This window comes from Populus nigra, chromosome 7 (genome assembly GCF_951802175.1).
Source record: "Populus nigra chromosome 7, ddPopNigr1.1, whole genome shotgun sequence".
NCBI lineage: Eukaryota > Viridiplantae > Streptophyta > Magnoliopsida > Malpighiales > Salicaceae > Populus > Populus nigra.
The window spans coordinates 371,691-387,804 of record NC_084858.1 but is presented as its reverse complement, the minus strand read 5'-3'; the positions used below and the strand labels follow the sequence as shown (position 1 = coordinate 387,804).

At 36.2% G+C, this 16,114-nt stretch overlaps 1 protein-coding gene across 2 annotated transcripts; it reads right to left on the bottom strand.

Annotated features, from left to right (window-relative positions):
- Window positions 1–5,558: 5,558 nt before the first annotated feature.
- LOC133698745 (leucine-rich repeat receptor protein kinase HPCA1-like) lies at window positions 5,559–11,453 on the bottom strand. 2 transcript variants are annotated; one of them, XM_062121779.1, is made up of 19 exons: window positions 11,304–11,453; window positions 10,868–10,988; window positions 10,698–10,769; window positions 10,356–10,430; window positions 10,203–10,274; window positions 9,949–10,110; window positions 9,779–9,853; window positions 9,530–9,601; window positions 9,380–9,451; window positions 9,195–9,263; window positions 9,022–9,096; window positions 8,603–8,674; window positions 8,345–8,488; window positions 7,578–8,056; window positions 7,303–7,461; window positions 7,077–7,210; window positions 6,687–6,906; window positions 6,308–6,543; window positions 5,559–6,171 (listed from the first exon to the last, which is right to left on the bottom strand). In XM_062121779.1, the coding sequence occupies exons 1-19, from the start codon at window positions 11,374–11,376 to the stop codon at window positions 5,731–5,733; spliced, it is 2,823 nt and encodes a 940-aa protein (XP_061977763.1). In that variant the 5' UTR covers window positions 11,377–11,453; the 3' UTR covers window positions 5,559–5,730. The 2 variants fall into 2 exon arrangements, with proteins under 2 accessions (XP_061977763.1, XP_061977764.1); XM_062121780.1 differs by lacking the exons at window positions 10,356–10,430; window positions 10,698–10,769; window positions 10,868–10,988; window positions 11,304–11,453 and having other exon boundaries at window positions 9,966–10,110.
- Window positions 11,454–16,114: the final 4,661 nt, after the last annotated feature.

The window sequence follows — 16,114 nt, the reverse complement described above, 5'->3', positions numbered from 1 at the left end:
GTTTGTTTATAGTATCAAAGTTTGTTTGCTGTAACTATTTTAATGGCTATCTTTTATTCTATGTAACAAAAAATCAGATATGCTTGGAGAATATCTTGCAATTTTGTTTTTCCTTATTGTATAAATAATCGTATTGAATTCAATAAAGTATGTGTTCTGTTGTAGCTACAATAAGAAAGTTTTGTTTTCTCTTCAATATATATAACAAATTGATACTAGAGCTTATTTTCTTGAGGGACTTGTGAGATTGAGAGATCCTAAACACAACCTTCAAACACTTGTGAGATTGAGAGAGCCTAAACACAACCTTCAAATACTTTTCATCTAAACACAACATATCCAATATGAACTCAAAAATGCCATTTATTGCAATGGCACCTCTAGTATTTGATGGGATCAATTATCAAGTATGGGCTGTTAGAATGGAAGCCCATCTTGATGCTAATGATCTATAGGAAGCAGTTGAACAAGTATAGGAAGTGCCAACTCTGTCAGACAATCCAGATGTCGCACAAATAAAAAATCACAGAGACAAGAAGCAGAGAACATCGAAAGCAAAAGCAACTATGTTTGCGGCAATCTCACCCACCATTTTTTACAGGATAATGACTCTGAAAATAGCAAAGGAAATCTGGGATTTTCTGAAAGGAGAATACGAAGGAAAAGAGAGAATTAAAGGGATGTAGGTTCTCAACTTAATCCGAGAATTTGAGTTACAAAAGATGAAAGAATCAGAAACAATCAAGGAATATTCTAACAAACTTCTTAGTATTATTAACAATATAAAACTCCTTAGCACTAATTTTTCTGATTCTAGAATTGTTCAAAAATTTCTAGTAACAATTCCAGAGAAGTTTGAGACGACAATCTCATATTTAGAAAATTCTAAAGATTTGTCAAGCATTACCTTGGCAGAGTTGTTGAATGCACTACAAGCACAAAAGCAAATGAGGCTGATGAGGCAAGAAAGAACTGTAGAGGATGTATTCTTTGTCAAATCCCAAAATAACCATGATGGTAAGAATAGAAAAAAACATAACAACAAGTTTGAAGGCTTTGCATTCAATACCAGAAACAATAAGACCAACAATACTCAAAGCTTTCCACCCTGCCCTCACTGAAAAAAAAAATCATCCTTAGAATAAATGTTGGTAGAGACCTGATGCACGTTGTTTTAAGTGTGGTCAGTTAGGGCACATGGAAAAGATATGCAAGACTCAACAACAACAAACTGAAGCCAAGGTTGCTGATGATCAACATCAAGAGGAGCATTTGTTTGTGGTATCATGTTTAGCCACAAATAAATTCACAAAAAACTAGCTCATCAATAACAGTTGTACAAATGATATGACTCATGATGGAAAGCTCTTCACAGAGCTTGATAGAAATGTTATTTTCGAAGTTAAGATTGGAAATGGAACTCACCTGAAAGTTAAAGGAAAAGGAACAGTAGTTATTGAAACACACTCAGGTTTTAAATTAATTTCAAATGAACTATATGTTCATGAAATTAATCAAAATTTGTTAAGTGTTTCTCAACTACTAGACAGAGGTTATAAAGTGTTGTTTGAAGATAAAAGTTGCGTGATTGAAGATGTTGAAGGCATAAAATTCTTCAATATTCAAATGAAAGGAAAAAGTTTTGTATTGGATTTTAAAGAAGAGCTGGTTGTTATATACAAAGAAGTCAATAATTCAAAGCTTTGGCACAAGAGAATGGGGCATTATTGTTATGAAGCATTATTTTTCATGGAAAAGAACAACATGGTGAAAGGCTTGCCCAAATTAGGAAAAGATTTTCCTATATGTGCTGCCTGTTAATATGGAAAGCTGTCAAAACTTCCATTTCAACAAAGCAAAGCGTAGAGAGCTACACAGAAGTTGCAATTAATTCACATAAATGTTGGAGGACCAATGAACCCATCATCTCTAAATGGCAGTAAGTACTATGTTTCCTTCATTGATGATTATTCCAGAACGTGTTGGATTTACTTCATGAAATTCAAAGCGGAAGTTGCTAATATATTTGGAAAATTCAAAGCTTGGATTGAAACTCAAAGCAACTACAAAATTCAGGTAATCAGATCCGATAATGGAACTGAATACACTTTTGAAAAATTTAACAGATTTTGTGAAGATGCAGACATTGAACACCAGCTAACAGCACCATATTCTCTATAATAAAACGGTGTTGTGGAAAGAAAAAATAGGACAGTGATGGAGATGACTAGATGTTTGCTTCATGATAAAGGACTACCCAAGAAATTCTGGGATGAGGTAGCTAATACATCAGTATTCTTGTTGAATAGATTGCCAACAAAAACCCTGCAAACAAGGACTCCATTTGAAGCCTAGTTTGGCTACAAACCAAAGCTAATTAATCTAAAGATATTTGGTTGTTTATGTTTCTCTTATATTCCTCAAAATAAGAGAGACAAACTGGACAAGAAGGCTAAAACTGGGATTTTTTTAGGCTACAGTGTTGTTGCAAAAGCCTACAAAATCTACATACCTCAAAGAAACAAAGTAATCATTACCAGGGATGTTCAGTTTTTCAAATCTAATAGCTGAGATTGGAAGGATGAAAAGCAGATTGAAGATCAAAATCAGAAGAATGAAATAGATGATGAACTTGTGAAAGGAACTAGAACTGTTGCTTACATCTATCAAAGATGCAATGTTGCTGCAATAGAACCTGCAAGTTATGAAGAAGCTACAACTGAGCAAAAATGGTTAGATGCAATGAAGGAGGAGCTAAAAACGATTGAAAAGAATCAAACGTGGGAATTAGTGGACAGATCTCAACAAAAAAAAGCCATAGAAGTCAAGTGGATTTTTAGAATCAAAGTGAATTCTAATGGTTTTGTGAATAAATGCAAGGCAAGGCTGGTTGTCAAGGGATATGCTCAGATGTTTGGGGTGGATTTTTTTGAAACATTCACTCCAGTTGTAAGGATGGATACAATAAGAATGCTACTGGCACTTGCTGCACAAAAAGGCTGGACTTTACATCAAATGGATGTCAAGTCAGCTTTTTTAAATGGTTACTTGGAGGAAGAAATCTTTGTTGAACGACCTGAAGGTTTTTCTATTGCAGGACAAGAGAATTAAGTATATCAACTAAAAAAAGCCTTACATGGCTTAAAGTAGGCTCCAAGAAGTTGGTATAGCAGGATTGATGCTTACTTGCAGAACTTAGGCTTTATAAGAAGTTTAAGTGAATCTATTCTTTACATTAAAGGAGCTGAAGGACAGATACTTGTTGTATCTCTTTATATTGACGATTTACTAATAACAGAAAGCTGTAGAGAGTAAATTGACAAGTTCAAAGAAGAGATGAAGTCTGTTTTTGAAATGACAGACCTTGGAGGGATGACATTCTTTCTTGGCATGCAAATATTTCAAAAACAAAATGAAATATTCTTGTGTTAGCACAAATATGCAAAGAAAATTCTCAAGGAAGATGGAGCTGGAAAAGTGGATGAAAAGCTATACAGAAGCCTAATAGGTTGCCTAATGTATTTGACAGTAACAAAACCAGACATCATGCATGTTGTAAGTCTATTATCTAGATATATACATTGTGCAAGTGAAATTCATTTTAAAGCAGCAAAGAGAATCCTCAGGTACATAAAAGGCATAGCTGATTATGGGATCAAATTCAGTCAAGTTGAAAAATTCAATCTTCATGGCTACTCTAACAGTGACTGGGTAGGAAACATTAATGACATGAGAAGCACCTCTGGTTATTACTTTAGCTTCGGTTTAGGTGTTTTTCATGGAGCTCAAAGAAACAAGAAATTGTTGCTCAATTTACAGTAGAAACTGAATACGTTGTTGTTACTGCCTCCGCAAACCAAGCATTTTGGATTAGGAAACTACTAACAGATTTGAATCTGAAGCAAAATGAAAGCATACAAGTATTTGTGGGCAACCAAGTTGTAATATCAATCTCAAATAATCCAGTATTTCATGGTAGAACAAAACATTTCAAGATTAAATTTTTCTTTCTAAGAGAAGTTCAATAAGAAGGAGAAGTGAAGCTGTTTTACTGCAAAACGAAGGAACATGCAAATATCTTAACAAAAGCACTTCCCAAGCTCAAGTTTGAGTATTTGAGACAGAAGTTTGGAGCTTGCAGCTTCAGAGTCAATGAGGAGAATTGTTGATCAAGAATGACTCTAGAAGCAAAATAAAATCTCAGTAGAATTGAGTTTGATTACAGTATCAGAGTTTGTTGCTATTTTAATGGCTATCTTTTATTCTATATAACAGAAAATCAGATATGTTTAGAGAATATCTTGCAATTCTTTTTTTCCTTATTGTATAAATAATCATATTGAATTCAATAAAATATGTGTTCTTCTGCAACTACAATAAGAAAGTTTTGTTCTCTCTTCAATACATACAACACTTACCCACATCAGGTTTGTTGTCTCAAAAAGGTAATCTATGGCTTGAAGCAAGCCCCAATAGCATGATTTCATCGATTCACCACATTCTTACTCATTATTGGTTTTAGTTGTAGCAAATCAGATTCTGGTCTATTTTTTCATTCATCGGCCAATGATATTCTTTACTTACTCTTATATGTTGATGACAAAACACAAATTTTCAAAACCCTAACATTCATCAAAACTGAAATTAAAGCTAAAGAAAACATATTATACACATTAAAGCATAATCTTACCCTTTTTACTTATTTCCTCCAACTCCTTTCTATTTCCCTTCTAATTTCCCTCTTTTCTCTTCTTCTTCTTCTTTCTCCCTTTTCTCTCACGGTTTGCTCTCAAGAACACAACTCCCTCTTTTGTTTTTTTTTTTACTTCCTATTTATATTTATCATCTCTTTATACAATTACTACAATACCCCTCATTTAATTATATTTTCTTCTAAGCCACCAAGGGCTTGGTTGCCTTTTCCTATCTCTTTTAATTCAAAACATTACAATTCTGCTACAGAAGATTGGTACCGCAGATAATCCAGCTGACATGCTCACAAAATGTGTCTCAGGGATCAAGTTTCAACATTGTTTGGACTTGGTCAACATCTCTCGGTGTTAAGCACTTTCAGGGTGTAGCGCTATATGGCGCGTTAAAGGCAGCATTGATCAATCATGAGGATTGGATGGAAAAATCTTGCCAAAGTGGAGATTTGTAGAAAATTTGTCAACATTTTTTCCAACCACCATAACTTTTTTATTGTAGTAGTTGGTAGGCATTTATTAGGTTGCACATGGGTTGCTGCCAAGGCTCTTCTTTCTCCTATAAATGGAGATAGAGACGAGAGAGTGTAGAGACGAGAGAGTGCAAGTGCAAAGGAAGTGTGTGAGAGTGAAAGAGAGCAGATTTGAGAGAGTGAGTGAGTGTAAGAGTGAAATATTGGGTTTTCTGGGATTGTACCGGGTTGAGTTGAGTGTTTATATCATTCCTCCAATAATATACAATCTGCTGCCTCCGTGGACATACCCGGTTTTGGGAAACCACGTAAATCTGCTTGTTTGTGTTTTATTTGTGTTTGCTTTCGGTCCAGTATGCACAACCATATTCACCGAGGATTTCTTTCACCCAACATACAAAGGTTTTGCTAACCATATATTCACAAGTAGTTGACTCTTACAAATCTGATGCACCACACGCGGCAAACATCGCAAGAAAATATTGTAAAACCCAGTACCGAAGCAACTTCTCATCTTTCCCAGCTAAACAATGCTCATCATGGTTCTAGACTCAAGATAATGAAAGCTCTTCTTCCTTCAAGGATGGTGGAAACTCGTCCTGGCTTGCTTCCTCAAAACTAGCTGAAGTGGATTCTGCTTCAGCATTGGGGTTTAAACCAGCAAGATGCAAGATATTCTCAATCTCTTTCACTACTTCACCCATTGTCGGCCTGTCACTTCCTTTCTCTTGTACACATTTCATTGCCAGATCCACTATCTTGTCTAGACCTTTCGGCTTCGTGTCTAAACCAATGCTTGGGTCAAGAAGTTCATGAAGGTTATATAGATCTTTTTTTTTATCCAATGAGCTACTTACCTCCGCTACAAGGTATTTCCCTCGCTCTAAAGGCTTTCTTCCACTTACTAGTTCCAGCAACACAACTCCAAAGCCATAGACATCACTCTTCTCAGTCAAGAGCAGGGACTTCTGATATTCTGGATCTATATAACCCTAAGCAGAAAATATAGTAATCTTGTCAATTGTAACCTTTGATATATATTAATTGGCTTTAATCATAGACCAGCAGGCGGCCTGCATATAATGAAACTAGATAGTCTTAAATTCTTGAAGTTTTGGAGGTACTGACCATTGTCCCTTTAACTTGAGTGCTAGCAAGAATAAGCTCACTATTGTCCATAGGCTTGGAAAGACCAAAATCACCAACTTTAGCATTTAAGTATTCATCCAGTAATATGTTAGCTGATTTTACGTCCCTGTGGATAATACGAGGGTTGACAAGCTCGTGCAAGTAGGCAAGACCTCTTGCTGCACCAAGAGCCACTTTAAGTCTCCTCCTCCAATCCAGCCAGATCCCGCTCAAACCTGCTTACATGAGAAGAGGATATATAATAGTGTAGACTTACTTCAACTATAGAATGCGTGTGCTTATTTTCGGAACAAAGGCACCAAAGGGTTGTCATGGAAAACTCAATGCTTGTAAGATTGAAAGGTTCCATGTGCAATACCTGATAGGCTGTCCCTGAGACTACCATTGCGAACAAACTCATAAATTAGCATCTGTTCACCTCTCTCAAAGCAAAACCCAACAAGGTTTACAACATTTTTATGATGAACTCTCGATAAAACTTCTATCTCTGCGTTGAATTCAAGCCCACCTTGCACCGATCCTTGACGACATCGTTTGATGGCAATCAGTTGTCCAGTAGGAAGCATCCCTCTATAAACCTGTACACAAAAATGTTGAAAGGTTACTTTCAAATACTCATTCTTAAGGTTTGGTATTCCATGCCAGCTCAGAGGTTAGATAGTTTGAAGGCAAATTGTAACCAGCAACACCCACAATCATTGTTTATGCAAATGAAACCACCAGGACAGGAAAAGAGGGAGAAACTTGCCATTCCGTAACCCCCTGATCCAATATGATTGGCTTCCGAAAAATTATTCGTGCACTTCGTAATCTCATTGAAAGAGAAGCATCTGGCTCCCTTCAACTGAGGAACGCTGTTACTGTTCCTTGAATCCAAGTATGCTGCAATTTGGCAAAATGAAGAAAAAGAAATAAACACAATTTTCAATGATGAATGGGAAAATATCAGGTCTAAAACTAGAACCTTAAAGTACCAAAATGATTCTTCTGTTCACTTGCTCTTTCTCTTCTGTTCTTCTGACGATAAGCACATACCCCTGCAAGAAGCAATAGTAGCAGGAAAGAGGCTCCTCCAGCCGCAGCCCCAATGATCCTTCCAGTGCTTGATAACTCTTTTGACATCGTAGGTTTTCCTGCATGACAAAGAGGGAGGGAAGGAGGGAGAGAGGGAGGGAGGAGGATGTGTCATCAGAAGAAAGAAAGAACAATGCAAGCCAATCTCTCACTTGTGCATGAAATGTGTAAGTACCATCGAAGTATGGATATGCAGAACCCTTAAAATATGTAGGTCCAAAGATATCTGAATTCTCATAAGTCTGAAGGGTTAGCACAAATCCAATTTCAGAAATCGTAGCTGTGTTAAAATGATTTTGGCCTGACGGAAACATAGATAAATTTGACTCAAGATACCCAAACGAATCCTTCGCTGGAAAATTTACATCAACTGAATCCACAGGAAGTTGATGGAACTTGAAGGAACGCATCAGAGACTCTTCTTCCAGATGTACATAATAAGTTGAGTTTCTTGACTCTAAAAATGGAGGTTTGAAAACTAGTACTCCCTTGTATGGATACGAGCATTTGCAATTGGGACTGGAAATCTGATCTGAAATGCAGTGGAGGGGAACACATTTCTCTGGTAGCCTCGTATACGAAGAATTGGCTTGAGGAACTGTGCTGTAATTTCCTGTTGCTTCTGGATGGTCACAAACTGGGTTACCCACAAGTCTGCAAAATATAACACATCAAACACTCTTATGCAGGCAAGTTGTATAGCACATCTCCTCAGGATTTAACTTTTCCCACTACTATCGTTGTCACATTTTAGCAGTCAAGTGGACAAAATTAAGGAAAAAAGAATTACAGAGACATCTCAAAAGTTTGAAGATATTATAAAAACTTTTGAACGAAAAATGCCGTTAACGTTTGATATATATTGAAGGGATGATTTTCTGTAATATCCGAGAGGGACTATTGTAATTCATCCAAAAAAAGGAGGAGGAGAATGCCTCTTACATTACATCCACGTTATTCCTTCGTTCTGGTGTTTCTGAATAGAATGAAGAAATGAGATTGTTTCGCATATCAATGACTTGCAGTTGGCTGCTAGAGCTTGTTGCAATATCCAATGTGCCATTGAGCTGGTTGTTCCTTAAAATCCTGTAACCATTTGTGAATTTAGATATCCATCAATTTCCATGAGATGAAAGAATCTATCAATATCCATAAAGTTGACTGCTATGGTACTGAAGAAACAAGGGGAAGGATGCTCACAAAGTCTGTAAACTAGGAAGATCGAAGAGTGTAGGAGGAATCCGACCTTCAAGTCCAGTGTTTTCCATCTTTCTGTTATTCACAGGAAGTGAAGAAAGCTTCACTATGTTGACAGCGTGAAAAATCATAAATTGTAAACTTTTATACACAGGAATGCATAGTCAAAAGAGGTTCCATGGACAAAAATGTCTGTCAAAAAACCCAATGACTGCTTCATAAAACACTTGCTAAACATGGAGACAATTATAATCTAGCATGTAAAGTCATGATGCCTGAGCAAAATTTTAAGGGCTAATTGCAAAGTGGGATGGTGGAAAGGGTTTGTGATTCTTGAAAGAAAACAGTTTAGTTAAGGCTTCATTGAGCTGGTCGAGTGTGTGTGACGACAGAGAGAAAAGGAGGGAGGAAGGGAGACATACAGTGTTGTCAAAGCCCGTAAGTTTGAGAATGACAACGGAAAATCTGAAGCGTCAAAACTATTATTGCTCAGGTCCCTGGAGAAAAGATTTTGGTCAAAGTAAGCATTTGGAGAAAAGTCGAATTGTATTTCATACTGAGATACCTAACAACGTTAATAGACTTGAAATCTTACAAGTAGCTGAGATAAGCCATGCCAGTGAGATTAGGAACAGGCCCAGTAAATTTATTGTTGGACAAAATCCTGAAATTTATCAGCAAAAACACTCTTAACAGAGTGAGAATTCGCACAAAAGACTTAACAAACTAGCCAAACCATTGTGATATCTTTACTGGCAATGTCGTTTTCTGTATACTTACAACGTCTTCACAGTGGTAAGATTGTTGAGGTTTGGAGGGACAGGTCCAGTTAATGAATTCCCTTCAAAACGTCTGCAACAAAGATAAGGCATTCAATACAAACTAGATCAGTGTAGATTAATCACTTCAGTTTGCCATGTGGATGCTTACACAGCCTCCAAAGTCTGCACAAGTCCAAGGGTAGAAGGAATGCTTCCCGTGAGATTATTGTCATGCAAAAGCCTGCACAGAAGTAATTTATATGATGTATATAGAATTGTAAACCTTTTAAAGAAGCATATTAAATTAAAAAGAATATTGTTTTCTTTTAAATTAAATTAAAATCCCACTTCCTATTTTCTCCCCTATTCCATTGGTGAAGTAGTTTGACTTCAACATCCAAAGCAAATACAAACTTACACATGAATGAGAGTCATGTTTGATCTGAAAAGCTCTTTCGGGATTGTGCCTGAGAGCTGATTCCCTCCTAGATGACTGAATAATTTTCAGACCACCATAAACAGATGTCAATAACGCCGAAGCAAGAGAGCACACTAATCAGCTGGACAGCACAAAGAGATTTGACATACAAGTGTAGTGCATTAACTAGCATATCAAGACCAGATGTAGTTCCACTGGAGACAGGGATGGCTCCATCGAGCAGATTATTGAATAGATCCAGCACAACGAGTTTCGAAAGGTTTCCAATTGAATGTGGAATTGATCCAGTGAATCTATTAGAATTCAGGTCTCTACGGGAAATAGCAATAGAGAGTTTCAGAAAACAGTAAAGGTTGCCAATAGAGCACATGTTTAGTCCACAAGAAAACAGTAAAACACTTACAGAGACTCCAGCAGCTGAAGAGACCCTATCAACTCAGGGATAGGGCCATAGAAACTACAACCAGCCAACTTTCTAGAATGGAAGAAAAGAAAATTCTGTCAGTTAATTAGAGGACTGGTCTCAGTTAATACTAACATCATATTATTCCCTTACAAGTATTTTAGCTTCTTCAAATTCACAATTGATGGTGGAAGGGTACCGTTCAACCCCGTGTTGTACGATAGATCCCTATAACCAGACACTGTCAATGAGCAAGGAATCCTTGGAATGGAAAACAATCACTATGTTCATATATCAAGAAAAAGGATGAAAGCAGTTCTGGGAATGAGGCCTTTTCTCAATATGTGCCTCATGCCTTGAGATCCGGACGCTAGAGCAGCCCAGTCTAGACATCTGGAAAGCAAAAGAGTATCGTAGCACTACATCTTAATTTGAGGCTATGACTACTTGTAAGTTGGGATCATTTATTATGTGAAGTGAAAACTCAAGACTTACAGAACCTCCAATTCTGATAAGGAGGAGATGTCTCCAGACAGCTCACCCGTCAATCCCACAGCTGCCAACGTTCTGCAGTTGAAAACAGTCAGCTAATCTCGAAACTTGGAGAAGGAAGAAGGTGCGAGGCTTAATTAACATTTGAAGCTGAACAACTGCCTATAACTTACATCGAAGTCACGCGTGAATTGTAACATGAAATGCCTTCCCATTTGCCTCCACAGGGATCTGCACCCACCCAATTACGTGGTGTGTTTTGCCAGGCATCCTTGAGAATACTCATTACTGTAACTGCATCAGGAATGGGGCAGAACAATAAAAAAATTATATGATTCAATCACCATCAGAGTTGTCTAGTTACATGGAGTATGGAGGATCCATTAACGCTAGCAAAGATCTCTACTAAATCTAATCTAGCCTCGAACTTTAATGCGTGATTTTTGGCCCAAGGGCAGGCAATTCAGAATATTCATTCTGCAGTTCATCTATAAAGTTAAGAAGACCCTTAAGCACTTATTCTGATTAGCATAAAAAGCTACATCCTACATGAGATATGGCTCAAAAACTCTTTGCAGTAAATGGGGAATATTAATTTATTTAACTTACAATCATCACCATAGGTCTCTGTATAAATTTGAAAGGAAGCGACCAGCAAAAACGTGAGAACTTTGGGACACATTTCTCAACAAAATTGCAAAGCTCTTTGTTAGCAGAATTGATATTTAGAAGTACAACTCTTAATATGATAAAACATGGAAGGACGATCTTTACATATCCCCATCGTTTACTTATCTCAAGATTTATATCGTGAAAGGACATGAATGGGACACTTTTGTTCGTATGAATCACGTACTACATACAAAGACAATTGACCTCCCATCTCTAGTCATTTTCAAGTTTACAGTCAATATGAAACTCTAAGACTCCTTAAAATACAAGTAGAGAAACAATTTACGAGATACTGTACGTGATAAGAATGAGTTGTGAGAGTGATAGAAAGAACCCACCAAGTGGTTTCTTGCATATAGTAAATGTTGATTCTAATAATAAGCATCCACTCTGATTGCATCTACATACACTTACAGAATACAGAGAGCATTTCCACATTTCCTACAGAACATACAGCAAGTGGTCATGATCGTCTGCTAAAGTCATTTTTTAAGCAATCAATACAAGGAGTTATCAATTGTTAACGAGATGTGTAGATGATTTTACTAAGTCTACTAATTAGACTAGTAGAAAGAAATGCATTTGGCAAACCTTGAGGGGTGTAGCTCAACTGGTCAGGCTCAGGGTTTGCTCCCCAGAGATCACCAGTTCGAGTCCCACAAATCTTAGGGCCACTTGAGGTTTACATGATCGTTAACTTTAGGGCTCGTGGGATTAGTTGAGGTGCACGCAAACTAGTCCGAAAACCTACATTAATCTAAAAAAAAAAGGAAAAGAAATGCATTTGGCACATTTAATGATTCAAATGCTCATATGAATGGAATATAAAAAAATTTGATGTAGGAATGAGCTAAGCTTAAAAAGAGATATAATTACATAGAATAACTAGTCGGACAAAAAAGCTTGTAATTTTTCATCTAAATGTTGAATTGGACTTAAATTTGACTAAAGGATTTATATGTCTAATTCTATAATAAGGCCTTCAAATTACACTCAAAAGATGTTTTTTGATTTAGTTAAATCGGAGCCGTACATAAACATTCAACTTCTTGAAATAATTAGATTTTAGTGTATATACAATTGATTTTTAATAAAAAGTTTCCCAATTTTATCACACAACATCTCAAAAATCCGAAAGTCACGTTCCATCTTCCTCCCACTATGTTTCTTTTCAAAAGATGCTTTTGAGCCTGTTGGAATTGGATGGGATGAGATGTGCTTTTTTGAAAGATTTTTTTTTTAAAAAAAAAGGAATTATATAGTTTAAAGGTTTGGAGAACATTTTTTTTCTTTTGAAAGAATCAAATTTGTAAATTCACAATACCATGGTAGAAAGGATGGTTGGGTCAACTTCTACTTTTAGCGACGTGCATGGAGTTGTATATGACAATAATAATCCTTATATGAATATGGTTATGGATGCAATGGGAATAAATCACGATCATTATAGTCAATGTCTAATTGTAGATGAAGAACTTAATGTAGATACAAGAAGGGTTTTTTATGTTTTAAAAGATTTTGAAGAACCATTATGGGATGGCTACATAAATCACCGTAAATTATTGGTCGTTGCACATGTGTTCAACATCAAATGAGATCATAGGTTGAGTGATGCCGGTTATGATAGAATTTTTGAATAGTCGAGAAGCATTTTACTTGACAGGAACACGCTGAAAGAGAACTTCTATGTTGTTATGTCCATGATGAAACCCCTTGGTCTACAATACCAGAAAATTGACATGTGTTCAAACTTATGCAAGTTGTACTACCTTGAAAATACAGAGTTGGCCAAGTGTAGAACATGTGGGCATTCTCGTTGTAAACTCATGACTTGCAGGGGAAGGACTGTTGTCACACATAAAAGACTTAGATATTTTCCAATCACACCTGGATTACAGAGGTTATTCATATCACCAAAGACTATTGAGCACATGACATGGCACCAATCACATGATACGGTGGATGGAGTAATGGTGCACTCTTTCGATGGTGAAGCCTGGAAACACTTTAACAATATGCATCCTTAGTTTTCAGTGGAGATAAGGAATGTGCGTCTTGGGTTATGTATAGACGAATTCAATCCATTCGGGTCATTTCATGCTCCTTATTCTTGTTGACTAGTGATACTCATGGTTTACAACTTACCACAAGGGATGTGTATAAAGTCGGAGTTCATGTTTTTATCTATGATCATATCCGGTCCTAATAGTCCAGGTCGGAATATAGATATTTGTCTTCAACCGTTGATTGATGAGTTGAAGTAGTTGTGGTCATCCGGGGCTTTGACTTATAATGTATGAAGGATACAAAATTTTATGATGAATGCAGCTTTGATGTGGACTATCAATGATTTTCTAGCTTATGGAATAGTTTCAAGTTGGAGCGCGCATGAAAAACTAGCATGCCCATACTGTATGGAAAATAACGAGGCATTCACACTAATAAACGGCCTTAAAGTGCTTTTTTTTTATTGTCACCGACAATTCTTGCCAACAGATTGCAAGTTCAAAAAGAACATAAAGGACTTCTTACTTGGCATGGTTGAAAGGGATGTTGCACAACCACTTCTTTCAGGTGAAAAATTGTATAATGTGGTATCAGAGTACGGTGACATTGTGTTTGGTTTTCAATCCGGTAAGCAGAAGTTTCTTGGTTTTTATTTGACCCACAATTGGGTAAAGCGAAGTATTTTTTGGGAGCTTTCTTATTGGAAGACCAATCTCCTCCGCCATAACCTTGATATCATGCATATGGAAAAGAACATGTTTGAGAACATTTTCAACACGATTATAGACGTGAAGAGAAAGACAAAGGACAACATCAAGGCTAGAATGGAAATAGCTTTGTTTTGTCACCATAAAAATATGGAGTTAGTTTATATTGGTCATGGGTCGCAAAGCCCAAAGTCAGCTTCACCTTAGACAAGAATACATAGTTTCTTGTTTATCAATGGCTTAAAAGTCTGCATTTTCCTGATGGACATGCCTCAAACATATCAAGGTTGGTGAATTTGGAGGATTGCAGATTGTATGGAATGAAGAGCCATAATTGCCACGTATTTATCCAAACACCCATTCCATTAACTTACCGGGATTTATTGTCGAAAGTGATATGGGATGCACTCGTGGAGATCAGTCACTTCTTTAGAGATATATGCTCCAACAAGTTGCAGACACAAAACATAAAGAGATTTAAAATGAATGTCGTCCAGACAATATGCAAACTTGAGATGATATTCCCTCTAACATTTTTCAACTTAATAAAGCATCTACCCATATATTTATTGTTTGAGGCAAAACTTGGACACCCAGTACAATATAGATGGATGTATCCATTTGAGAGGTTAGGGTTTACACATGTATTGTAATTAAATTTTATTATCTTCCTTTGTTTATTTCAAAACATTCATTTAATTTCATGCAGGTACTTGTTCAACCTTAAGAGAAAAGCAAAAAACAAGGCATATGTTGAGGCTTCGATATGTGAGGCTTATATTGTTGAAGAGATCTCAACATTTATCTCGTACTATTTCGAGCCTTAATTGAGAACAAAAATCAATTGTATTCCAAGGTATGATGATGGTAAGGATGTGCCTTCGAGTAGGAACTTGTCAATATTATCTCATCCTGAACGACCCGTACCAAAAAGTACTATGAGGGGAATATATTTTTCAGAAATAGAATTCAGACAAACATATAATTAAGTGTTATTTCATTGCGATGAACTGAAACCTTTTATTCAGTAAGTATACTACTTAACATATCTTTATTTTTTAACAATTTATCTCTTATAATATCATAAACTGATACATTGTTGAATTCCTTGCAAGCAACAATAAATTAATTATGGAAGATGATGTCTTTTAATTTGGTGAGTTAGTTGATCCATATCAAGTTCCTCTGTCTATTGACTTAAAAGAGAATTTAAATTTTTGCATCGTCAAGAATATTTTTATTGATGTTGATATGGAGAAGTTGAATGTTTTGAGCTCTATACACAAGTCAATGAAAATGATAACGACAAAATCAACATACAAGATTGTGATGGAGATAAGGACGAGTCAATTGACAAAGTAGAAAAGAATTATGATGAATTTGCACAACACAAATGTCTAATGCCATAAACTATAATGTAATATTTATGGACGAGATTCACTTCAATGTAATGACAATGATGTTAATTTATTATTGAAAAACAAGAAAATATTTATTTTCTTATTGTGATGTGAACTAGTGTTATTGTGTTGTGTGTGCAGCTATGAATTTAAGTATTTGTAGGATGGATAAATAGGGAATACATATGCAATTTGGCATCAGACACCATTTTACACCGATAAAAATACGGACAGACTATACATTATATATAGGTATATCGACAGAATGTATCTGTTGATATATTCTAGAAACCATAGGAACTGTTCCCCTTCACCCTAGCACTATTCATGGTGTTTATTACATATAGGTTTGTGACAAAATATGTTTGTCAGTATATTTCAGAGGACATGGGAACTATGCCCCTTCACCATGATATTATTCACGATGTTTATTATATACGGGTATATCGACAAAATGTGTTTGATGGTATATTCCAGAGACCATGGGAATTGTTCCCCTTCACCCTGACATTGTTAATGGTATTCATTACATACAGGTATACTGACAAAATGTGTTCGACGATATATTTCAGAGACTATGGGAATTGTGCCCCTACAACCTGACACTATTCACGGTATTCATTACATATAGGTA

Bases quoted from the DNA above. Each gene is read 5' to 3' on its own strand.
- LOC133698745 (XM_062121779.1), bottom strand. From the start codon at position 11,376: ATGTGTCCCAAAGTTCTCACGTTTTTGCTGGTCGCTTCCTTTCAAATT. The intron at 8,489-8,602 runs GTGAGCATCCTT...AAATGGTTACAG, and splicing joins CTTCCTAGTTTACAGACTTT to GATTTTAAGGAACAACCAGC. The intron at 6,172-6,307 runs GTCAGTACCTCC...TTTTCTGCTTAG, and splicing joins CTCAAGTTAAAGGGACAATG to GGTTATATAGATCCAGAATA.